The 26,764-nt window shown below is 46.0% G+C and overlaps 1 protein-coding gene across 1 annotated transcript; it reads left to right on the plus strand.

Annotated features, from left to right (window-relative positions):
* Positions 1–4,191: 4,191 nt before the first annotated feature.
* LOC110520867 (sugar transporter SWEET1) lies at positions 4,192–11,679 on the plus strand. The gene is made up of 6 exons (XM_036939646.1): positions 4,192–4,420; positions 4,797–4,874; positions 4,992–5,115; positions 7,692–7,853; positions 8,817–8,936; positions 10,837–11,679. Exons 1-6 carry the CDS (start codon positions 4,353–4,355, stop codon positions 10,942–10,944), a joined length of 660 nt encoding a protein of 219 aa, XP_036795541.1. The 5' UTR covers positions 4,192–4,352; the 3' UTR covers positions 10,945–11,679.
* The last annotated feature ends 15,085 nt before the right edge of the window (positions 11,680–26,764 follow it).

Genomic DNA, 26,764 nt, shown 5'->3' on the forward strand with positions numbered 1-26,764 from the left:
AGTGCGGGTTGATGGTCACTAGTGTGGGTTGATGGTCACTAGTGCGGGTTGATGGTCACTAGTGTGAGTTGATGGTCACTAGTGCGGGTTGATGGTCACTAGTGTGGGTTGATGGTCACTAGTGCGGGTTTATGGTCACTAGTGTGGGTTTATGGTCACTAGTGTGAGTTGACGGTCATTAGTGTGAGTTGATGGTCACTAGTGTGGGTTGATGGTCACTAGTGTAGGTTGACAGTCACAAGTGTGGGTTGATGGTCACTAGTGCGGGTTGATGGTCACTAGTGTGAGTTGATGGTCACTAGTGTGAGTTGATGGTCACTAGTGCGGGTTGATGGTCACTAGTGCGGGTTGATGGTTACTAGTGCAGGTCGATGGTTACTAGTGTGAGTTGATGGTCACTAGTGTGGGTTGATGGTCACTGGTGTGAGTTGATGGTTACTAGTGCGGGTTGATGGTCACTAGTGCGGGTTGATGGTTACTAGTGCGGGTTGATGGTCACTAGTGCGGGTTGATGGTCACTAGTGTGTGTTGATGGTCACTAGTGCGGGTTGATGGTCACTAGTGCGGGTTGATGGTCACTAGTGTGGGTTGATAGTCACTAGTGCGGGTTGACTGTCATTAGTGTGAGTTGATTTTCACTAGCGTGGGTTGATCAAATCCAATTTTATTGGTCACGTACACATATTTAGCAGATGTTTTTGCAGGTGTAGCGAAATGCTAGTGCGGGTTGATGGTCATTAGACTTGATAATGAATGTTATGGATTATTCCCGTATCTGTTGACAATGATTGACGCAAGAATGGAGGTCCAAGTACAAGGACTGAGGACACACTGATATTTCACTGTTGTATGGTATTGATGACATCCTGTAGACACTGTGATTCTGTAGCAGCTGACAAAGTCATTGCCTTTTTGTTTTGACTTCCTACAAGCCTCTTGGCTGCTGTTTACAGAACATTTGGTGCTGTCTGATTAAGATATTAAGGTTCTGTCTCCAAGAGACATTTTCTCTGCTTCATGCTGGGTGGTGTCTCCCTGTTGCAACTTGTAATAAACCGAGTTAATTTTTGATTGACTTCATCTACAACTTCTCTCATTTTGGTTCACCTGGAAATGTTTATTATACAGGCAAAACATGAATTAGGAGCCGTTCCACTTCACACTGTAGTGACTGAGATGAGTTCCCCCTCGCAATGTACAAAACCCTATTGCTCATTATTATCCTATATAGCATAAAGGTGGATATTGTGAAGAGGGTGTATGTGGTATAAAGTTACACTGTTTCGAACATTCCAGGCTATATTTGGGTATTTATATTGGATCTCAGTGATGATACAGCAGAGGAGGTCATTCATTCCAACCCAGCATGCCTCCAAGGTGAAAACTTCACACTGTGCCCAGACTACACTACTAGACATCCCAGTATTCTGACTGTCGTCTTGTTGTCTGTCCCATAGAGGAATATGTCATTAGGATATTATTTGCTAAAGATGGGAGTTATATACAGCTATTATGGAGCACAGATACAGTATCCGAGCTGACAAGGTAAAAATCTGTGGTTCTGCCCCTGAACAAGGCAGTTAACCCACTGTTCCTAGGCCGTCATTGTAAATAAGAATTTGTTCTTAACTGAATTGCCTAGTTAAATAAAAAATAAAAATAAATAGACAGGCAACTGCTGTTGTAAAATGGACTTTATCAAATACATTTGATTAATTGATTGTTTGAGCCATATATTTCTAAATAATCCGATGGCAGGTAATCAAACAAAAGTGGGGGGGGGGGGGGGGGGGGGGGGGTACCTGCTAGCAGTAGGAGTAGTAGGTGTTTGCAGCAGTAGCCTACCTACCCCAAAACAGACTGTGGTTTTACACTATTTGATCAGAGTATCATGATCTCCCCCTCCTGCACATTTGACATAGACTACAGTGCCTTGCGAAAGTATTCGGCCCCCTTGAACTTTGCAACCTTTTGCCACATTTCAGGCTTCAAACATAAAGATATGAAACTGTATTTTTTTTGTGAAGAATCAACAACAAGTGGGACACAATCATGAAGTGGAACGACATTTATTGGATATTTCAAACTTTTTTAACAAATCAAAAACTGAAAAATTGGGCATGCAAAATGATTCAGCCCCTTTACTTTCAGTGCAGCAAACTCTCTCCAGAAGTTCAGTGAGGATCTCTGAATGATCCAATGTTGACCTAAATGACTAATGATGATAAATACAATCCACCTGTGTGTAATCAAGTCTCCGTATAAATGCACCTGCACTGTGATAGTCTCAGAGGTCTGTTAAAAGCGCAGAGAGCATCATGAAGAACAAGGAACACACCAGGCAGGTCCGAGATACTGTTGTGAAGAAGTTTAAAGCCGGATTTGGATACAAAAAGATTTCCCAAGCTTTAAACATCCCAAGGAGCACTGTGCAAGCGATAATATTGAAATGGAAGGAGTATCAGACCACTTCAAATCTACCAAGACCTGACCGTCCCTCTAAACTTTCAGCTCATACAAGGAGAAGACTGATCAGAGATGCAGCCAAGAGGCCCATGATCACTCTGGATGAACTGCAGAGATCTACAGCTGAGGTGGGAGATTCTGTCCATAGGACAACAATCAGTCGTATATTGCACAAATCTGGCCTTTATGGAAGAGTGGCAAGAAGAAAGCCATTTCTTAAAGATATCCATAAAAAGTGTCGTTTAAAGTTTGCCACAAGCCACCTGGGAGACACACCAAACATGTGGAAGAAGTTGCTCTGGTCAGATGAAACCAAAATTGAACTTTTTGGCAACAATGCAAAACGTTATGTTTGGCGTAAAAGCAACACAGCTGAACACACCATCCCCACTGTCAAACATGGTGGTGGCAGCATCATGGTTTGGGTCTGCTTTTCTTCAGCAGGGACAGGGAAGATGGTTAAAATTGATGGGAAGATGGATGGAGCCAAATACAGGACCATTCTGGAAGAAAACCTGATGGAGTCTGCAAAAGACCTGAGACTGGGACGGAGATTTGTCTTCCAACAAGACAATGATCCAAAACATAAAGCAAAATCTACAATGGAATGGTTCAAAAATAAACATATCCAGGTGTTAGAATGGCCAAGTCAAAGTCCAGACCTGAATCCAATCGAGAATCTGTGGAAAGAACTGAAAACTGCTGTTCACAAATGCTCTCCATCCAACCTCACTGAGCTCGAGCTGTTTTGCAAGGAGGAATGGGAAAAAATCTCAGTCTCTCGATGTGCAAAACTGATAGAGACATACCCCAAGCGACTTACAGCTGTACTCGCAGCAAAAGGTGGCGCTACAAAGTATTAACTTAAGGGGGCTGAATCATTTTGCACGCCCAATTTTTCAGTTTTGATTTGTTAAAAAAGTTTGAAATATCCAATAAATGTCGTTCCACTTCATGATTGTGTCCCACTTGTTGTTGATTCTTCACGAAAAAAATACAATTTTATATCTCTATGTTTAAAGCCTGAAATGTGGCAAAAGGTCGCAAAGTTCAAGGGGGCCGAATACTTTCGCAAGGCACTGTATATTCTGCTGCGTTCATCTAAATGAGTGCTGCACATTTGACGTAGACTATGTTCTGCTGCGTTCATCTAAATGAGTGCTGCACATTTGACGTAGACTATGTTCTGCTGCGTTCATCTAAATGAGTGCTTTTAGTGACCTTATATGTCCCTGGACACTGATGTAGCGGTGCACTCGGCAACATCTAAATATAATTATTGGTGATCACAGATGCAACTTCATGTCTCTAGGGAGAGGAGGAGGATAGCGTTGCCCGTGGACACTGATCTAAGGTCAGTGTATCATTATTTCCCTTAATTGTTAAGGTTAATGTTTTGGGAGAAAAGACTGATCCAAGATCTGTACCCAAAGTCCTTGCTGGATTACGAGCGAAATCATCCATCGTCATATTGACCATCATATCATTGGTGGAAACCTATCCAACCTCTCATCCATATCTGCCAATCAGAGTGCAGAATTATTTCAGAATACTGTGGTTTATTCATTAAGGAAACCGTTTACCGTTAAAGAACCAAACTAAAGCAAACGAGAGTTTCTATTGGACACATGAAGTTAGGTGTCTCTCGTTACGTTCTGTTTGCTTCCGTATACGAAACGTTTTGCAACAGAATTGGCGAAATGAATACGCCCCTAATTACAAACACGGAAATACCGTGTCGTTAGAACGACGTCAACGTTGAGTCGCTGATGCAGATGTCAACTATTTGCACTATAGCGGATTTGATATTCACAGCGAAATTACTCACAATTTAGACACATACCTAGCTATCTAGGTAGTGCGCCACACATTCCCTTTTCCTATCTATGGAGTTTTTGCAGTTTCTATCATGGGCGTGCATCGTATTTACAGTCGGGATGTTCTCGACTGGACTGTAAGTTTGACAGCTTTCTGCTCTTCAGATAGTTTATCTGGCTAAGTAGCTAAAGTTAGCTAGATACCTGTTCTTTAGTGCCAACATCGCAAACTTGGGCAGAGACCAAATTCAGCTCTAATTTGCTTTTTTGTATTGCATTAAACTTTGGAAACACAGCTAGCTAGGTGTTGGTTAGCTAGCTAGCTAGTCCACCCTTATCTCACAGATATTAGTTAATCAAATATTTGCTTAGTTATTCGTTCAATGCCTGAGGCTTGTGTAAATAGAATACTCAGGACAGGTGATAATAAAATAATGTTTTAGTTCAGTTGCATCCTTTTTCTTGTGCTAGATTTGCAAGCAGGTCTTATAAAAGTGTGTGTGTGTGTGTCAGGACGGACCTGAAGAGGATGAGAGCTTCCAAAAGTGCAGATAACGTCCAGTTCCTCCCCTTCCTCACCACATGCCTCAAGTAAGCTGTGTGTGTGGTGCCTAGGCAACGTGCCAGTAACCACTGATTAAACCTGGGTCATCTGCACAAGTCATACTGTGTTAGCCCACTGAGCTAAAGTCTTGTCTGTCTCTATAGTAACCTGGGCTGGCTGTATTATGGGATACTGAAGACGGATGGGACTCTGGTCCTGGTTAACACCATAGGAGCCTGTCTACAGTCCCTCTACATCCTCTGCTACTGCCAGTACACCAATGACAAGGTGAGTTGACCACAGTGTTTTATAGTCTCTCCTACTGCCACTACACCAATGACAAGGTGAGTTGACCAGTGTTTTATAGTCTCTCCTACTGCCACTACACCAATGACAAGGTGAGTTGACCACAGTGTTTTATAGTCTCTCCTACTGCCACTACACCAATGACAAGGTGAGTTGACCAGTGTTTTATAGTCTCTCCTACTGCCACTACACCAATGACAAGGTGAGTTGACCACAGTGTTTTATAGTCTCTCCTACTGCCACTACACCAATGACAAGGTGAGCTGACCACAGTGTTTTATAGTCTCTCCTACTGCCACTACACCAATGACAAGGTGAGTTGACCACAGTGTTTTATAGTCTCTCCTACTGCCACTACACCAATGACAAGGTGAGTTGACCAGTGTTTTATAGTCTCTCCTACTGCCACTACACCAATGACAAGGTGAGTTGACCACAGTGTTTTATAGTCTCTCCTACTGCCACTACACCATTGACAAGGTGAGCTGACCACAGCGTTTTATGGTCACTTATCACATAGATACGGCCAGACCTGAATCCCCCAGGAGTGCATTCATTTGTCTTAGAGATGGTCTGGTGTTCATTTCTGTAGATATCATAATGATGATTTTTCTGTAGAAATTCAAGGTTTGTTTGCTCCAGTTCATTGTTTAAATTTTTCTGTTAGGGTTTGAAGTACACTTTTAGTATATCTGCCCACTGGTTCCCTGCTTGAAGTAGAGGTCGACCGAGTATGATTTTTCAACGCCGATACCGATTATTGGAAGACCAAAAAAAGCCGATACCGATTAATCAGCCAATTTTATAAATCAAATATATATAATAATAATAAAATAATACAATTTTTAATAATAAAAAAATTACATTTAAAATGTATTTGTAATAATGACAATTACAACAATACTGAATGAACACTTATTTTAACTTAATATAATACATCAATAAAATCAATTTAGCCTCAAATAAATAATGAAACATGTTCAATTTGGTTTAAATAATGCAAAAACAAAGTGTTGGAGAAGAAAGTAAAAGTGCAATATGTGTAAGAAAGCTAACCTTTAAGTTCCTTGCTCAGAACATGAGAACATATGAAAGCTGGTGGTTCCTTTTAACATGAGTCTTCAATATTCCTAGGTAAGACGGTTTAGGTTGTAGTTAATATAGTATTTATAGGACTATTTCTCTCTATACCATTTGTATTTCATTAACCTTTGACTATTGGATGTTCTTATAGACACTTTAGTATTGCCAGTGTAACAGTATAGCTTCCGCCCCTCTCCTCGCTCCTACCTGGGCTCGAACCAGGAACACAACGACAACAGCCACCCTCGAAGCAGCGTTACCCATGCAGAGCAAGGGGAATAACTACTCCAAGTCTCAGAGCGAGTGACGTTTGAAACGCTATTAGCGCACATCCCGCTAACTAGCTAGCCATTTCACATTGGTTACCCCAGCCTAATCTCAGGAGTTGATAGGCTTGAAGTCATAAACAGTAGAGCTGCTGGCAAAACGCACAAAAGTGCTTACGAGCCTGCTGGTGCCTACCACCGCTCAGTCAGACTGCTCTATCAAATCATAGACTTAGTTATAACATGATAACACACAGAAATACGAGCCTCAGGTCATTAATATGGTCGAATCCGGAAACTATCATCTCGAAAACAAGACGTTTATTCTTTCAGTGAAATACGGAACTGTTACGTATTTTATCTAAAGGGTGGCATCCATAAGTCTAAATATTCCTGTTATATTGCACAACCTTCAATGTTATGTCATAATTACGTAAAATTCTGGCAAATTAGGCGGCCCAAACTGTTTCACATACACTGACTCTGCGTGCAATGAACGCAAGAGAAGTGACACAATTTCACCTGGTTAATATTGCCTGCTAACCTGGATTTCTTTTAGCTAAATATGCAGGTTTAAAAATATATACTTCTGTGTATTGATTTTAAGAAAGGCATTGATGTTCATGGTTAGGTACACATTGGAGCAACGATACGCACCACATCGATTATATGCAGCGCAGGACACGCTAGATAAACTAGTAATATCATCAACCATGTGTAGTTAACTAGTGATTATGATTGATTGATTGTTTTTTATAAGATAAGTTTAATGCTGGCTAGCAACTTACCTTGGCTTACTGCATTCGCGTAACAGGCAGTCTCCTCGTGGAGTGCAATGTAATCAGGTGCTTAGAGCGTTGGACTAGTTAACCGTAAGGTTGCAAGATTGAATCCCCCGAGCTGACAAGGTAAAAATCTGTTCTGCCGCTGAACGAGGCAGTTAACCCACTGTTCCTAGGCCGTCATTGAATATAAGAATGTGTTCTGTACTGACTTTCCTAGTTAAAAAATATTAAATAAAGGTGTAAAAAAAAATCGGTGTCCAAAAATACAGATTTCTGATTGTTATGAAAACTTGAAATCTGCCCTAATTAATCGGCCATTCTGATTATTCGGGCCACCTCTATCTTGAAGCCTAGTTTTAGGGTGTGTGCCAAAATGGTTAAAACTAGTATGGGGTCAGTAAACGTGTGTGTGTGTTCTTTCCAGAGGCGAGTGACCTCTCAGACATTACTAGCAGGAGGAGTGGTCTGTGGAGGCTGGCTGTACTTCAGTGTTGTCCTGCCTCAGGGAGAGTCTCAGCTGGCCCAGCTAGGTCTCACCTGCAGCCTGTTCACTATCAGCATGTACCTGAGTCCACTCGCTGACCTGGTAAATATGCAAACCCTTTCTTACAGTGTTTATAGAATATGCACCCTATGTCCACGCATTGGACACATTCTTCCACGCACTGGTGAAGAAACTTTAATACAAAGTTCAGATAACATACACTCACTAGCCTGGCAAACAGACCTATTTTTCCAATGTTCTGATACCCACTGTTCTCAGATTCCTCACATACTCTCATAAATATGTAAGGTAGACCAACAACAGGCCAATTAGATTCCATCTTCAGAACATGACCACCTCTCTCATCACACTCTCTCCCCTTGCCCTTTGCATCCTCTTGTTGCCTCTGTGTTCCTGTTTATTCCTCCGCCGGGCTGTACGATATGGGCAAAAAGTCTAATTGTGATTATTTTTTGGGGGTGCAAATATTGCGATATATACTGAACAAAAATCTAAACTCAACATGCAACAACTGAGTTACAGTTCATATGAGGAAATCAGCCAATTGAAATACATTCATTAGGCCCTAATCTATGGATTTCACATGACTGGGCAGGGGCTCAGCCATGGGTGGGCCTGGGAGGGAGTGTAGGAAGTGTGCTGCTTGAGTGACAGGGGGTGGGGCTTGGTGTGTGGGAAGCAGCTGCAAGAAGAGAGACACACTGAGTAAACTATAAAAACGGATGTTACACGTGGCGTTTCAAATTATTGCATGCAATATGGATCTCTTCCTATATGGATATTGCACATGTCAATATTGCGATTTTGATGTGAATTCGATTAATTGTGCAGCCCTGCCCTCCACCTTCCTGTTTCTCATTCTCCCTCTGTCTGTCTCATATGGTCCTGTGTCCATTTCCTGCCTTTCTCTCATCTTAGTCTTCCTGTTGTTCTGGGTTCGTGTCTTATCCCATCTGCTGTCTTTTTGGATACATTGGAATTGTGTCAATTCATCACCCCCTCCTCTCTCTCTCTCTCCCCCTCCCCCTCTCTTCTCTCTGTCAGATGGAGATCGTGCGTACTGGTAGTGTGGAGCGTTTGTCCTTCTCTTTGACTGTAGCTACCTTCCTCACCTCAACATCCTGGACGCTCTATGGACTACAGCTGCAAGACTACTATATCATGGTGTGTGTGTGTGTATACAGTGCATTCTGAAAGTATTCAGACCCCTTGACTTTTTCCACGTTACAGCCTTATTTTGAAATGTATTCAATATTTGTTTCCCTCATCAATCTACGTACAATACCTCATAATGACAAAGCAAAAACACGTTTTATAGACATTTTTGCAACTGTATTAATTTATTAAAAATAACACAACTAAAATATCACATTTACATAAGTATTCAGACCCTTTACTCAGTACTTTGTTGAAGCACCTTTGGCAGCGATTACAGCCTCAGGTCTTCTTGGGTATGACACCACAAGCTTGGCATCCCTCTATTTGAGGAGTTTCTCTCATTCTTCTCTGCAGATCAGCTCTGTCAGTTTGGATGGGAAGCGTTGCTGCACAGCTATTTCCAGGTTTCTCCAGAGATGTTTGATCGGATTCAAGTCTGGACTCAGGCTGGTCCACTCAAGGACATTCAGTGACTTGTCACGAAGCCACTTCTGCATTGTCTTGGCAGGGTTGTTGTCCTGTTAAAAGGTGAACCATTGCCTCAGTCTGAGGTCCTGAGCGCTCTGGTGCAGGTTTTCATCAAGGATCTCTCTGTACTTTGCTCCGTTCATCTTTCCCTCGAACCTGACTAGTCTCCCAGTCCCTGCCGCTGAAAAACATCCCCACAGCATGATGCTGCCACCACCATGCTTCACTGTAGGGATGGTGCCAGGTTTCCACCAGACGTGATGCTTGGCATTCAGGCCAAAGAGTTCAAACTTGGTTTCATCAGAGTAGAGAGTCTTGTTTCTCATGGTCTGAGTCTTTAGGTGCATTTTGACAAATTCCAAGCAGGCTTTCATGTGCCTTTTTACTGAGGAGTGGCTTCCATCTGGCCACGATACCATAAAATCCTGATTTGGTGGAGTGCTGCAGAGATGGTTATCTTTCTGGGAGATTCTCCCATCTCCACAGAGGAACTGGAGCTATGTCAGAGTTTTCTTGGTCACCTCCCAGACCAAGGCCCTTCTCCCCCGATTGCTCATTTTGGCCGGGTGGCCAACTCTTGGAAGAGTCTTGTTGGTTCCAAACTTCTTCCATTTAAGAATGATGGAGGTCACTGTGTTCTTGAAGACCTTCAATGCTGCATAAATGTTTTGGTACCCTTCCCCAGATTTGTGCCTTGACACAGTCCTGTCTAGGACCTCTACGGACAAATCCTTCGACCTCACGGCTTGGTTTTTGCTCTGACAACTGTGAGACCTTATATAGACAGGTGTGTGCCTTTCCAAATCATGTCTAATCAATTGAATTTACCACAGGTGCACTCCAATCAAGTTGTTGAAACATCTCAAGGATGATCAATGGAAACAGGATGCACCTGCACTCAATTTCTTTCTGTCTCATAGCAAAGGGTCTGAATACTTATGTAAATAAGGTATTTAAAAAATATTAATATATATTTTTTTTATCTAGTTCTTGCTTTGTTGTTATTGGGTATTGTGTGTAGATTGAAGAGAAAAAAATACATTTAATACTTTACAGCCTCATTCTAAAATGTAACAAAATGTGGAAAAAGTCCAGGGGTCTGAATAGACTGTATGTGAGACATGGTAGATGGAAGGGGACTGTTAAATGATTGTAAATTACCTTTAGGGAAAGGGGATACCTAGTCAGTTGTACAACTGAAATGTGTCTTCCGCATTGAAGCCAACCCCTCTGAGGCAGAGCGGTGCGGAGAACTGCCTTAATCGACGTCCAGGTCTTTGGCGCCCGGGGAACAGTGGGTTAACTGCCTGCCTTAGGAACAGAATGACAGATTTTTACCTTGTCAGCTCGGGGATTCGATCCAGCAACCTTTCGGTTACTGGCCCAACGCTCCTACCCGCCAGGCTTTACCCTCTTTGTGTTTGTTTGTGTGTTCCAGGTTCCAAACACGCCAGGCATTGTGACCAGTCTCATCCGGTTCTTCCTGTTCTGGAGATTTGCATCTGTCAATCAAGGCGTGCCATCCTATAAGCTCATCGAAATTTAAGTGGCTGGAGACTCACACCAATGGTTACAAGGGAGAGAGATAACAGGCTTCTTGACCCTATCATGGTCAGGCTGTCAATCACTGATATTGTTACTCATATTGTAAATGATTCATGATCACTCCTACCCACCAGGGGTTTAAGAAGACTTTCTCCTCTCAAGGCAGAAGCTGTCCCTAATCACAGATCTAGGATCAGAGTACCCTAGCAATGGGGGATGAAAAATGCTGAATAAATATCTGACCCTGTATCAGTGGTTAGGGGCATCTTCCTCGTCTTTCTCCCTCCACCACTTCCTTTTTGTGCCTTCTGTACTAGTCTGGGACATCATTACTGAGAACTCAACCATGGGCGGGACAGTCCTGCCCTGTCAATCACAGTAGTCTCTGTTATCCAGTGGAAGGTTTTTTGCTCAGCATCAATGCGCTGCTATTGGTTGAATCGCTCTAACTAACAGGGCAGGATGATCCCATCTCTAGTGGGGCTCTAGTGGGGTGACACCCCCTCACCTTTATAGTTGACTTGTCTGTCCTCATCACTATGGTACCCTGTGAACTAGGGGTGAACAACTGTTCCTGGTAGCCACAGTATCTGCTTGGTTGTTATCCTTCTCTTTTAACTAGACTGATGTACAGTGCATTTGGAAAGTTTTCAGACCCTTTGTTTTTTTCCACATTTTGTTACGTTACAGCCTTATTCTAAAATGTATTCAATTGTTTATTTTCCTCATCAATCTTCACACAATACCCTATAATGACAAAGCAAAGAGGTTTAATTGTTTTTATTTTGTACATTTATAAAATGGAAATATCAGATTTACATAAGTATTCAGACCCTTTACTCAGTACTTTGTTGAAGCACCTTTAGTAGCGATTACAGCCTCAAGTCTTTTTGGGTATGACACTACGAGCTTGGCACACCTGTATTTGGGGAGTTTCTCCCATTCTTCTCTGCAGATCTTCTCAAACTCTGTCAGGTTGGATGGGAATGTTGCTACACAACTATTTTCAGGTCTCTCCGGAGATGTAAGATCGGGTTCAAGTCCAGAGACTTGTCCCGAAGCCAATCCTGCCTTGTCTTGGCTGTGTGCTTAGGGTCATTATCCTGTTGGAAGGTGAACCTTTGCCTCAGACTGAGGTCCTGAGCGCTCTGGTGCAGGTTTTCATCAAGGATTTCTCTGTACTTGCTCTTCATCTTTCCCTCAATCCTGACTAGTCTCCCAGTCCCTGCCGCTGTAAAACATCCCCACAGCCTGATGCTGCCACCACCATGCTTCACTGTAGGGATGGTGCCAGGTTTCATCCAGATATGATGCTTGGCATTCAGGCCAAAGAGTTCAATCTTAGTTTCATCAGACCAGAGAATCTTGTTTCTCATGGTCTGAGAGTCATTTAGGTGCCTTTTGGCAAACGCCAAGCAGGCTGTCATGAGCCTTCTACTGAGGAGTGGCTTCCGTCTTGCCCCTCTACCATAAAGGCCTGATTGGCGGAGTTCTGCAAAAAAGGTTGTGCTTCTGGAAGGTTCTCCCATCTCCACAGAGGAGATCTGTCAGTGTACTTGGTCACCTCCCTGACCAAGGCCTTTCTCCCCCGATTGCTCAGTTTGGCCTGTCGGCCAGCCCTAGGAAGAGTCTTGGTGGTTCCAAACTTCTTTCCTTTAAGAACGATGGAGGCCACTGTGTTCTTGGACCTTCAATACTGCAGAAATGTTTTGGTACCTTTCCCCAGATCTGTTCCTCTACACAATCCTGTCTCGGAGCTCTATGGACAATTCCTTCGACCTCATGTCTTGGTTTTTGTATGACATGCACTGTCAACTGAGGGACCTTATATAGACAGGTGTGTACCTTTCCAAATCATGTCCAATCAATTGAATGTACCTGCAGATGGACTCCAAGTTGTAGAAACATCTCAAGGATGGAAACCGGATCAATGGAAACAGGATGCACCTGAGCTCAATTTCGAGTCTCATCGCAAAGGGTCTTTATACTTATGTAAATAAAGGTATTTCTGTTTTTTTATAGATTTGCAGAAATGTATATAAACCTGTTTTCACTCTGTCATCATGGGCTATTGTTTAAGCTTGGTGAGGATTATTATTTTATTTTTAAAATCCATTTTAGAATGAGGCTGAATAATACTTTCTGAAAGCACTGAATACCTGGATAACCAGACGTCTGAGGTCACCTGGATAACCAGACGTCTAAGGTCACCTGGATAACCAGACGTCTAAGGTCACCTGGATAACCAGACGTCTAAGGTCTAGACTCGCTATTTAATCAGTTATATGAATGGATCAGTTAAGTACCACGGAGAGATGAAGAGGCAGGACTGTGTGCTCCTAGTAGTACTAGTTGTAGCTGGGGTGTAGAGCCCTCAGTTGTCCATCCCTACTCAGGTTGCCAAACTCCAGGAACTTGTTTTTCCAGACATCCCGGTTGGAGGATTCACAGAATCTGAAGGGAATAAGAAGGAAATCTGGAGCCCTCCAACCAGGATTTCTGGAAAACCAGGGAATTTATTGAAAGTTCCTGGAGTTTTGAAACCCTTTCCCTACTCTAAGCAGACATGGCATGTACTCTACATCATCGGTACTTGGTCTCTAAATCCATGAACTGAGGGAAGACTAAGAATTCCATTCGTATTGTGTTTCATACACAATGTTTTTATTTGTTGTATTTGGGTCGTATGTCTTCATGTGCACAATGTGTTGATTTGTTTTTATTGGTCCAAACTAAATATACTGTCAGTACATTGTCTGTGCTCTTTTTGTTGTTGATGCATTGGATTGTGTATAGGGTATTCTACATATGCTATTTTAATGGGATATTATCACTCTGGGAATAAGGGAGTTGGGGCTTTGCTGCTTCTTCAGACTGATTGAATACATGTTTTATACTGTTGTTTAATATCCAGTGTTTTTCCTTGTGTGGATAAAGAGTATCCACATAGGCCTACTGCTAACATGAATAGGTACAATTTGATTGGCTGAATATGCAGATATATTAAACGAGGTGAGAGCACTACACTTGACCATGTGGAACACCAGAGGTGTATTCATTAGTCAGTTCAGTAAGTTCAGGTAGATCCCTCACCGTTTGGTTCTGTTTGCTTCCTAGAGTTAACAGTAAACAGTTTCCGTTGCAGAACTGTTTTGCAACAGAATCCGACTAATGAATACTCCCCTGCTCTTGTAGTTATGTGGGGTTTGTTTGTGTTTTAAGGTTAATGAGGTTACCCTTAGGTTTGTTTGTGTGGAAAGCAGTGTGTGAGACATTTGGTGATACTGGGAATGAGTTTGTGTGAGTGAGACAAGGCAGTGTGATTGTTCTGCAATGAGAATGTGTTGATGTGTGTGAGCATGAGTAAGTGTCTTTTAGCCAACACTGCCTGATTGGGCAGCTGTGGGAACGGCTGTGTTTCGGGTTTCTCAGCGTGCGTGTATATGTGTGCCAGCTTCTCTTCCTGTAATCAAAAGATCCAGCCTCCCTACTGAGAACACAGACAGAACACCAAGAGAGTGGGAGTGGGGAAAAAGAGGGGGAGGAGAGAGAGGGGACATGGAAAAGGAAGATTGGGAATTGGTAGGAATAGGGTCAAGGGAACAGCAGAGATTGACAGAGTGTAACAGGAGCTGTAAGAGAGAAGGGAAGGATCAAGGAAAATGATAGAGAGACCTAGCTATGCCACAGGGAGAGAGAGAGACCTAGCTATGCCACAGGGAGAGAGAGCTATGCCACAGGGCGAGAGAGCTATGCCACAGGGAGAGAGAACTAGCTATGCCACAGGGAGAGAGAGAGACCTAGCTATGCCACAGGGAGAGAGATAGACCTAGCTATGCCACAGGGCGAGAGAGCTATGCCACAGGGAGAGAGAACTAGCTATGCCACAGGGAGAGAGAGAGAACTAGCTATGCCACAGGGAGAGAGATAGACCTAGCTATGCCACAGGGCGAGAGAGCTATGCCACAGGGAGAGAGACCTAGCTATGCCACAGGGAGAGAGACCTAGCTATGCCACAGGGAGAGAGATAGACCTAGCTATGCCACAGGGCGAGAGAGCTATGCCACAGGGAGAGAGACCTAGCTATGCCACAGGGAGAGAGACCTAGCTATGCCACAGGGAGAGAGACCTAGCTATGCCACAGGGAGAGAGACCTAGCTATGCCACAGGGAGAGAGACCTAGCTATGCCACAGGGAGAGAGACCTAGCTATGCCACAGGGAGAGAGACCTAGCTGTGCCACAGGGAGAGAGACCTAGCTGTGCCACAGGGAGAGAGCGAGAGCTGTGCCACAGGGAGAGAGCGAGAGCTGTGCCACAGGGAGAGAGCGAGAGCTTTGCCACAGGGAGAGAGAGATAGCTATGCCACAGGGAGAGAGGGAGACATAGCTGTCCCACAGGGAGAGAGAGAGACATAGCTATGCCACCGGGAGAGAGGGAGACATAGCTATGCCACCGGGAGAGAGAGAGACATAGCTATGCCACAGGGAGAGAGAGAGACCTAGCTATGCCACAGGGAGAGAGAGAGACCTAGCTATGTCACAGGGAGAGCGAGAGACCTAGCTATGCCACAGGGAGAGAGACCTAGCTATGCCACAGGGAGAGAGACCTAGCTATGCCACAGGGAGAGAGACCTAGCTATGCCACAGGGAGAGAGGCCTAGCTATGCCACAGGGAGAGAGGCCTAGCTATGCCACAGGGAGAGAGACCTAGCTATGCCACAGGGAGAGAGAGAGACCTAGCTATGCCACAGGGAGAGAGAGACCTAGCTATGCCACAGGGAGAGGGAGAGACCTAGCTATGCCACAGGGAGATAGAGACCTAGCTATGCCACAGGGAGAGAGAGACCTAGCTATGCCACAGGGAGAGAGAGCGAGACCTAGCTATGCCACAGGGAGAGAGAGCGAGACCTAGCTATGCCACAGGGAGAGAGGGAGACCTAGCTATGCCACAGGGGGAGAGAGACCTAGCTATGCCACAGGGAGAGAGTGAGACCTAGCTATGCCACAGGGAGAGAGCGAGACCTAGCTATGCCACAGGGAGAGAGAGAGCCCTAGCTATGCCACAGGGAGAAAGACATAGCCATGCCACAGGGAGAGAGACCTAGCTATGCCAGAGAGAGAGACACCTAGCTATGCCACAGGGAGAGAGGGAGACCTAGCTATGCCACAGGAAGAGAGAGAGACCTAGCTATGCCACTTGGAGAGAGAGAGACCTAGCTATGCCACAGGGAGAGAGAGAGACCTAGCTATGCCACAGGGAGAGAGAGAGAGACCTGGCTATGCCACAGGGAGAGAGAGAGAGACCTAGCTATGCCACAGGGAGAGAGAGAGAGAGACCTAGCTATGCCACAGGGAGAGAGAGAGAGACCTAGCTATGCCACAGGGAGAGAGAGAGACATAGCTATGCCACATGGAGAGAGAGAGACCTAGCTATGCCACATGGAGAGAGAGAGACCTAGCTATGCCACATGGAGAGAGCGAGACCTAGCTATGCCACAGGGAGAGAGAGAGACCTAGCTATGCTACAGGGAGAGAGAGAGACCTAGCTATGCCACAGGGAGAGAGAAATTCTGGATCTAAAGTCATCCACATGCTTCTTGTGTGGAACAGTTTGTTCGTATATTATGTCTTTCTTCGTTTTGGTCTTCCGCAAGGTTTTTTGGGGTTGTTTGCGCATACATTTTTTTCTCGAGGCAAACTGAAGATCTGGAGCCGAAGTCTGCTCCCCTTCATCATCATTGGTCAACAGTAGGAATTATTCAATGATGTGTTGTCATTCAACAATAGACGACTCGTTTTATGCACATTTTTACACTTGAGTTATACTGCACCAAACACCTTAGTGAGATGTCAAAATGCTCCACGAAAGTGAAAAACTCACCAGATGTGGGGGGGCAGAAAGGACGGGCAGAACAGTGACTTTATTCTAGCAAGATAGACCGTCTCCGATCATCTTTGCTGATACAGACCATGTCTCCAATCATCTTTGCTGATACAGACCATGTCTCCAATCATCTTTGCTGATACAGACCATGTCTCCAATCATCTTTGCTGATACAGACCATGTCTCCAATCATCTTTGCTGATACAGACCATGTCTCCAATCATCTTTGCTGATACAGACCATGTCTCCAATCATCTTTGCTGATACAGACCATGTCTCCAATCATCTTTGCTGATAGCAATGTTGTGTTTCCATAAGTGGGTGAATTGATCTAATGTAGCATGTATGGTAAATCCTCAACCCTTAGCTATCTCTTCCATTTCAAATTAGCTTAAAAATAAGTGAACATTGACAAAATATGTATTTTGTGTGACTACAGCACCAGCAATAGAAGGCAACAATAGAGACACGTTCTTATTGAGCTTCGGTTGGGTCATTATAATTCAAAACAATACATTCTAAAATAAATCACACACATGCCTCGCACGGTCGGCTTTGGTGAGTTTAGGCCATTAGATCTATTCTGCAAAAATGTCTAAATTAATGACAGATTTCTTGAGTTATCTTCATTTAATTCTGACAATTTTGAGGGAGTGTATATTGTTGCGGGTGTAGTGAAATGCTTGTGTTCCTAGCTCCAACAGGGAAGTAGTGTCTAACAATTCACAACAATACACACATCTGAAAGTAAAAGAATGGAATTAAAAAATATATAAATATTAGGACGAGTGGCATTGACTAAAATACAGTAGAAGAGAATACAGTATATACATACGAGATGAGTAAAGCATTACCGTTAAGGGAGTATGCGAGCGCACTTGTTTGGCTTGGCGCCTTTAGGGGGGAGGGTGTAGGGAGCGCAGGGGGGGTTCTCTGATATAAACTAGGAATAATACAGAGAGATGAAGGGAATAGTTGAGGAGAGAAGGAGGGGCTGATTGGAGGGGTGTAGTCCCAATGTAAGTCGAGAGATGGGGACAATAGAAGGATCTACTGTATGGAGACACACAGACTAGACAAAGCTACAATGGGTTAATACACACTCATATGATCATTGTGATTGTGTACGTGTCTTGGGGAGAGAGAGTTAGGGTATGGTTGTCTGGGGAGTACGGGCTAGAGGGGGACAAGATGTTGTGTGTTTAATCACTGGAACAATGGCAGTCTGCTCACAAACAGGATCCCTCTGTTTCCTGAGTCTCGCTCTCTCTCTCGCTCTTACACACATACACACACACACACACACACATTGACACAGTCAGCATGTGCACTCTCTACAATCAGTAAAAACACACCTGTCCCAGCTGTTGTTTTGAAGAGAGAAAGAGGGCGAAAGAAGGAGGGAGGAATGTGCTTCTCTCTCATTTTTTTCTGTCACCCCCCCTCTCTGTCTCTCTCTCCTCACCCCCCCTCTCTGTCTCGCTCTCCTCACCCCCTCCTCTCTGTCTCTCTCTCCTCACCACCTCCTCTCTCTCTCTCTCCTCACCCCTCCCCTCTCTCTCTCTCCTCACCCCCTCCTCTCTGTCTCTCTCTCTGTCTCCTCACCCCCTCCTCTCTGTCTCTCCTCACCCTCTCCTCTCTGTCTCTCTCTCCTCACCCCCTCATCTCTCTCTCTCTCCTCACCCCCTCCTCTCTGTCTCTCTCTCTCCTCACCCCCTCCTCTCTCTCTCCTCACCCCCTCCCCTCTCTCTCCTCACCCCCTCCCCTCTCTCTCTCCTCACCCCCCTCCTCTCTGTCTCTCTCCTCACCCCTCTCTCTCTCTCTCTCTCTCTCTCTCTCTCTCTCTCTCTCTCTCTCTCTCTCTCTCCTCACCCCCTCCTCTCTCACTCTCTCCTCACATCCCTCCTCTCTCTCTCTCCTCACCCCTCCTCTCTCTCTCTGTCGCTCTCTCTCTCTCTCTCTCCTCACCTCTCCTCTCTCTCTCTCTCCTCAACCCCCTCGTCTCTCTCTCTCCTCACCCCTCCTCTCTCTCTCTCTCCTCACCCCTCCTCTCTCTCTCTCTTTCCTCACCCCCCTCTCTCTCTCTCTCTCTCTCTCTCTCTCTCTCTCTCTCTCTCTCCTCACAACCCTCCTCTCTCTCTCTCCTCACACCCCTCCTCTCTCTCCTCACCCCTCCTCTCTCTCTCACCTCACATCCCTCCTCTCTCTCTCCTCACATCCCTCCTCTCTGTCTCTCTCCTCACCCCTCCTCTCTCTCTCACCTCACACCTCTCATCTCTCTCTCTCCTCACCCCCCTCGTCTCTCTCTCTCCTCACCCCTCCTCTCTCTTCTCCTCAACCCTCTCTCTCTCTCTCCTCACACCCCTCCTCTCTCTCTCTCCTCACACCCCTCTCTCTCTCCTCACCTCTCCTCTCTCTCCTCACCCCTCCTCTCTGTCTCTCTCTCCTCACCCCTCCTCTCTGTCTCGCTCTCCTCACCCCCTCCTCTCTGTCTCTCTCTCCTCACCCCCTCCTCTCTGTCTCTCTCTCCTCACCCCCTCCTCTCTCTCTCTCTCTCTCCTCACCCCCTCCTCTCTCTCTCTCTCTCTCTCCTCACCCCTCCCCTCTCTCTCTCTCCTCACCCCCTCCTCTCTCTCTCTCTCCTCACCCCCTCCTCTCTGTCTCTCTCTCCTCACCCTCTCCTCTCTGTCTCTCTCTCCTCACCCCCTCCTCTCTCTCTCTCTCCTCACCCCCTTCTCTCTGTCTCTCTCTCCTCACCCCCTCCTCTCTGTCTCTCTCTCCTCACCCCCTCCCCTCTGTCTCTCTCTCCTCACCCCCTCCTCTCTCTCACTCTCCTCACCCCCTCCTCTCTCTCTCTCCTCACCCCTCCTCTCTCTCTCTCCTCACCTACTCCTCTCTCTCTCTCCTCACCCCCTCCTCTCTCTCTCCTCACCCCCTCCCCTCCCCTCTCTCTCTCTCTCTCTCTCTCCTCACCCCCTCCCCTCTCTCTCTCTCTCCTCACCCCCTCCTCTCTCACTCTCTCCTCACATCCCTCCTCTCTCTCTCCTCACCCCTCCTCTCTCTCTCTGTCTTTCTATCTCTCTATCTCGCTCTCTCTCTCTCCCTCCTCTCTCTCTCCTCACCTCTCCTCTCTATCTCTCTCCTCACCTCTCCTCTCTCTCTCTCTCCTCAACCCCCTCGTCTCTCTCTCTCCTCAGCCCCCTCCTCTCTCTCTCTCTCTCTCTCCTCAGCCCCCTCCTCTCTCACTCTCTCCTCACATCCCTCCTCTCTCTCTCTCTCCTCACCCCTCCTCTCTCTCTCTGTCTTTCTCTCTCTCTCTCTCTCTCTCTCTCTCTATGTCGCTCTCTCTCCTCACCTCTCCTCTCGCTCTCTCCTCACCTCTCCTCTCTCTCTCTCTTTCCTCACCCCCCCTCTCTCTCTCTCTCTCTCTCCTCACAACCCTCCTCTCTCTCTCTCTCTCTCTCTCTCTCTATGTCGCTCTCTCTCCTCACCTCTCCTCTCTCTCTCTCCTCACCTCTCCTCTCTCTCTCTCTTTCCTCACCCCCCCTCTCTCTCTCTCTCTCTCTCCTCACAACCCTCCTCTCTCTCTCTCTCTCTCTCTCTCCTCACACCCCTCCTCTCTCTCTCCTCACATCCCTCCTCTCTGTCTCTCTCCTCACCCCCTCCTCTCTCTCTCTCTCTCCTCACCCCCTCCTCTCTGTCTCTCTCTCCTCACCCTCTCCTCTCTGTCTCTCTCTCCTCACATCCCTCCTCTCTGTCTCTCTCCTCACCCCTCCTCTCTCTCTCTCACCTCACACCTCTCCTCTCTCTCCTCACCCACCTCGTCTCTCTCTCTCCTCACCCCTCCTCTCTCTCTCTCCTCACCCCTTCTCTCTCCCTCTTTCCTCACCCCCCTCTCTGTCTCTCTCTCCTCAGCCCCCTCCTCTCTCTCTCTCTCTCCTCACACCCCTCTTCTCTCTCTCTCTCCTCACCCCTCCTCTCTCTTTCCTCACATCCCTCCTCTCTGTCTCTCTCCTCACCCCTCCTCTCTCTCTCTCTCACCTCACACCTCTCCTCTCTCTCTCCTCACCCCCCTCGTCTCTCTCTCCTCACCCCTCTTCTCTCTTTCTCCTCACACCCCTCTCTCTCTCCTCACCCCTCCTCTCTGTGTGTCTGTATGTGCACATGTGTGTGCGTGTGCATGCGTGCCTCCCTGTCTGCATGCCTGCATGTGTTTCTGCAGGTAAAAGAGAGAGATAGCACAGGGGTGCTGTGATTGACTTATACAACACACACACACACAGAGAGAGAGAGAGAGAGATTGATAGATAAGAGATGTGGTGGAAAAAGATACCTTAAAACAAAATGACTCAAGTAAAAGTTAGTCACCCAGTAAAATACAACTTGAGTAAAAGTCTAAAAGTATTTGGTTTCAAATGTACTTAAGCATCAAAAGTAAAAGTATATATCCTTTTTAATTCCTTATCTTAAGCAAACCAGATGACATGATTTTATTGTTTTTTCTTCATTTAGGGATAGCTAGGGGCACAGTTCAGTACTCAGACATCATTTATAAACTAAGCATTTGTGTTTAGTGAGTCTGCCAGATGAGAGGCAGTAGGGATGACCAGGGATGTTCTCTTGATGAGTGTGTGAAATAGACAATTTTCCTGTCCTGAAAAGCATTCAAAATGTAACGAGTGCCTTTGGGTGAACAGTAAACATTTTGTTTTTATAATCTGTTTGTGAGAAAATATAAATGGGATCAAATTTGGTTTATATTCAAACTTTGGGCGAACTAGACTACCTAGACTTTTTCAATTCAAAATGATTAACTGGAATGAATCAATAAACACAGTAGCTGACATAGACTGTGAGTACATGTTTAATTAGGCCTACAGTTGCATAGGGCAGGACTACACAATGCAAACCTGCATAAAGCAAGCTAAACCCAGTGTGTTTTACTGTCCAATCATGCTGCTTTCTCTGTGTAGGAAACACCCCTAGTCCTTCTTTAAAACAGAATTCATATGAACAAGTACAAGTGTTAGGAGTGTGTATAGGAGGCGAAGTCAGGTGCAGGAGAGCAGAGTGTAGTGAACAGGCGCACTTTTTATTCCGGTCAAGATGACAGCACAAAGTAACATATGTGCCCAAAACACGGAACATAGACAAAAAGTAATGCGCATAACAATATCCACCATATCAAAATACACGTAACAGAAACAATCCTACACAAAGACATGATGGGGAACAGAGGAATAATTACATATGAATTGATTGGGGAATGAAAACCAGGTGTGCAGGGAACAAGACAAAACAAATGGATAAATGAAAAATGGAGCGGCGATGGCTAGAAAGCCGGTGACATCGACCATCGGACGAGGAGAGGAGCCGACTTCGGCGGAAGTCGTTACAACAAGGTTGCTGCAGTTTGACAGGGTTTTCATCCTCTACAAGGCCAGGAGTTTTTCCAGGAGTTTTTTTAAACTATATAGAAAAACTCTGTCCCATCATAGCCCATATTAAACAGATTAATGACGTCATACCGTGTAAGGTCTGGAGTTTCACCTGGTTAGGTCACCAGATCAGGAAAAACTACGGGCCTCAGAATACATTTTTCACCACACTACTCTGGGACCTGTGGTGCCACTTCTGGATAGGAGATTGACAAATCACACAGACTGAGAGACACATAGTTAAAGCTGCAATATGTAACTTTTTGGGAGACCTGAACAAATTCACATACGTTATAGATTCTCATTTAAAGCAACTCTAAGAAGCTGTAGATCTGTTCTATCTGCTCTATTTCTATGCTTCCCGTTCTTAAGTGTCGTTTTTGCAGCAGTTTCAAACAGTAGGAAATACAATATGGTTGGTTATTTATCTATATCTCACAGCAGTTTAGATGGTAGAATGATTCTCTACACTCTACAGTGCTTGTTTTGTCACAAACTGACATTAGGCGAACCATCAGAATTTTAGCAACCAGGAAATATTGCAACTTTAGTTAAATCATGTTGTTGTCGTAGATCACATTCAACCAATTATGATCCCCTTGGTCTGTCTTCAACAGTACTGATGATTGTGTCTGTGGACATTTGGCAAATTTTGATTGATTACTCATTCTGGGTGGGAATCTGACTGATACCTAGTTTTTGATAGAGAGATTTTTGTGAGATTTCAGATTATGTTAATGAATTTATAGACTAATGTCTTCTCTTAATCAGACAGCTAATAGTCTTGTCTTGTCCTCCCTCTGTTGTCTGTTGGTAGTGATGGACAAGGCTAGCTGTGCTCCCCTCTTTGCACATCAGATATTTAATAGGTCATTTAAAGCTGGGATTGACACCTGCCAGCCTATGACCTCAGGGAGAGGGGTAGGGGTCAGACCGATGCTCCTGTAACAGTGGAGGTCAGACGTCACAGAGTCTAAAGAGGCAGACATGTTGTTTTTCTGCTGTCAGTGTCCAACTGTCTCCCTCTTCCTTGTTATTACCACTGACTTTCCCTTATCTTGATCATCTATCTCACTCTCTCTCTTTCTCTCTCTCTCTCCGTGTGTGTGTGTGTGTGTGTGTGTGTGTGTGTGTGTGTGTGTGTGTGTGTGTGTGTGTGTGTGTGTGTGCGTGCGTGCGTGCATGTGTGTGTCTGTGTGTGTGCGTATCTATGTGTGTGTACATGCTTGCCTGCCTGCATTCCTGTCTGCCTGCCTGCATGCCTGTCTGCCTGCCTGCATGCCTGTCTGCATGCCTGTCTGTGTTCCTGCATGTAAAATAGAGAGATAGCAGAGGGGTGCTGTGATTGATAGCATACACACACACAACACACACACAGCACACACACAAAGGAATGCCTTTATTGTTTTGGAACTGTGATGTTTCCTGTAAAGTTTTTATTGTTTATTTCACTTTAGTGAATTATTTATTTGACTTGCTTTGGCAATGTAAACATCTGTTTCACATGCCAAAAAAGCCCCTTGAATTGAAAATTGAAAGTGAATTTAAATAGAGAGAGATAAGAGACATTAGACACAACACAGATCCTCTTAAACAACACACATGTAAGGGAGTGAAGCCCCAACCTCAGACACCTGCAGACTGATAGAGAGGTAGGTGGGAGATGCTGTAGGAGCAGGGCAGGCTGATCGAGAGGTAGGTGTGAGATGCTGCAGGATTCTTGACCAATCAGACTCATGGCTGATGTCCTCCTCCTCTCGTCCATGGTACGTCTTCAGCAGGTTTATGTGATAGAGTTGGACCTTCTTCCTCCTGTCAGGTTGCTTGATGAGGTAATTGACCGGTGAGACCCTTTTCATTACCTCGTAGGGCCCCCTCCACTGCGCCAGAAAGCGATGTTCGGCCGTGGGCACAAGCACCATCACTTTCTCTCCCACGGTGAACTCACGGGGGGTCGCGGACTTATCATAGGCCCGGCCTTGGGTCCTTTGGGCCTTCTCCATATGCTCCTTGACTATGGGCCACACTGCTGACAGGCGGTCTCTCATCAGGGTAACGTGTTCTATTGTGGATCGAAAGGGGCATGGTTGGGTCTCCCAGGTCTCCTTGGCTAAGTCGAGGATTCCTCGACAGGGTCTGCCATAGAGAAATTCAAACGGAGAGAATCCAGTGGATGCCTGGGGTACTTCTCGCAGGGCAAACATTAAGTGTGGGAGAAGCATGTCCCAGTTTTTCCGGTCTCGGGACACCACTCTTCTCAACATGCTTTTAATCGTTTTGTTCAAGCGTTCACACAACCCGTCTGTTTGAGGGTGGAATATGCTTGTACGTATCTGTTGAACCTGATATAACCGACACAAGTCCTTCATCAACCGGGACATGAACGGGGTTCCTTGATCGGTTAAGATAGTCTTGGGGAGGCCCACACGAGAGAACATCAGGAATAACTCCTTGGCAATTCCCTTTGACGACATGTTCCGCAGGGGTATGGCCTCCGGGAACTTGGTAGCGTAATCTATAACCACTAGGATGTACTCGTGTCCTCTGGTGGATTTTGGGAGGGGTCCTACGAGGTCCATAGCTATGCGTTCAAAGGGAGTCTCTATGATGGGGAGAGGAATCAAAGGGTTACGTAGGTGTGGCCGTGGGGCTGTACGTTGACATTGATCACACGTCCTACAATACTTGGCCACATCCCGGGTGACCCGGGGCCAATAGAATCTCTGCATGATTCTGTCAATAGTCTTGTCTCGTGCCAGGTGTCCTCCTAGGACGTGGGAATGGGCTAACTGTAGAACTGTATCCCTGTATGGCCTAGGCACCATTAGTAATTCCTGGTTTTCCCCCCTTCGTCGTACAACCAGTATAAGAGACCCCGCCTGATTGCATAGTAAGGAAGAGGGGGCTCACCTGATCCGTCGACGTTCCTCCCGTCGATCACCTTCACCTTCCTCATGGCCTCCCTTAGGTCTGGGTCTCTATGCTGCGAGGTGCCGAACTGTCCCTTTAATTCCTGGGGCAGGTCGACCTCGGTAGAGGGATGTGGAGGATGTTCCACATCCCCATCAGGGGTGACCGAGGAGAATCCCTTCCAGGTTCCCTCCTCGGATGGAGCTTCAAATATATCCCTTAGCGCCTGGTTGCTCCTTCCTTTCTTGCGTTGTGGATAACCCTTCACATGTGTCTTCATCAGTGGTTTCCTGGAATATCTGTCGTAAACGTTGGGTCGCTATTTCTTCCTCTGCTGCAGAGGACGAGGACGCGGCTACGTCTCCTTGTAGGACTACTACCTCGGGCTTGGATTTTCTCTTCTTTCCTGTCCCCCTTCTTCCCGTGCATAACGTCATCTGCCGAAGCTCCTTATATAGGGGACAGTCTCTCCCGATCAATAATGGCACCTTCAGCTGGGGCACTTTCCCTGCCCTGACTGTACACCTTCCTTTTGGAGTGAGAATAGGCAGATTCACAGTGGGGTAATAGTGGGTGTCTCCATGGATACAGGATACGGCTACTTTGTCTGGTAGCAGTGTTGCGGAGGTCACCATCCGCTCCTCTACTAACGTAACCATACTTCCCGAGTCGAGAATAGCTACCACATCTTGTCCTTCAACTCGCACCGGAATCGGCTGGGGCTATCTCTGCTAACCAACAGTGTTGATCCTGCCCCCTCAAAACGGGATGTGTGGGGATAGGCAGTGATGACTCCGTGACCATGGGCTCATCCTTGCTAGGACATTGTGGGGCATAATGGTTGGGAGACTGACATTTATAACACAGACCCTGCTGTGTGGTGGCTGACTTCTCCCACCTCCGGGGGGGGTTTGGACGTTTCGGTGGCGGGCGCGCCGGGGTGAGTCGTGGTACGGGATTGGAAGACCGTTCCTTCCGTTCCTCCTTGTCACTTTTTAACAACTCCCCTGTAGACCGATATGTTTCCACCGCCTGGGCTATGTCGTCGGCTGACAACGGGTTGGCTTGCCCCACAACCCTTTTTAAGTCACTGGGTAATTCTCTCAATATCTTGTCCACTACGAGAGTCTCTATCACATGTCCTACTCCCTTTCCAGGTTCTAGCCACTGTTTCGTCAGTCGTATTAATGCGAAGATCTGGGCACGGACGGGTTGATCAGCTGTATAGGTCCATTGATGGAATTTTACAGCCCTATCTCTGGCAGTCAGCTGGTACCGGGACAGGATCTCGGTTTTTAGTCGCCCATAGTCCGCAGCTTCGCGGGAATCCAGGTCAAAATAGGCTTCCTGAGCCACCCCGGTCAAAAGAGGGGCTAATGCGCTCGCCCATTCTGTGGGCGGCCACTCTTCCAAGGTGGCCGTCCTTTCGAAGGTCATGAGGAAGGCCTCAATATCATCCTCCTAGGAAGAGACGAGGTAAGATGGCGTGAGCAGCCGCTCTTGGCTTAACTCTAGGTTCTTCTCGTCGGCTCAGCTGTTGTTGCAGGAGTTCTATGGTTGTCTGCTGTGCCGTGATCAATTGTTGTAGT

This window comes from Oncorhynchus mykiss, chromosome 2 (genome assembly GCF_013265735.2).
Source record: "Oncorhynchus mykiss isolate Arlee chromosome 2, USDA_OmykA_1.1, whole genome shotgun sequence".
Lineage (NCBI taxonomy): Eukaryota > Metazoa > Chordata > Actinopteri > Salmoniformes > Salmonidae > Oncorhynchus > Oncorhynchus mykiss.

What these genes read in the sequence shown, in the direction of transcription:
- LOC110520867 (XM_036939646.1), top strand. Translation starts at nt 4,353, where the DNA reads ATGGAGTTTTTGCAGTTTCTATCATGGGCGTGCATCGTATTTACAGTC. An exon ending in GGGATGTTCTCGACTGGACT is followed by an intron (nt 4,421 to 4,796) that starts GTAAGTTTGACA and finishes TGTGTGTGTCAG; the next exon opens with GACGGACCTGAAGAGGATGA. An exon ending in GCCAGTACACCAATGACAAG is followed by an intron (nt 5,116 to 7,691) that starts GTGAGTTGACCA and finishes TGTTCTTTCCAG; the next exon opens with AGGCGAGTGACCTCTCAGAC.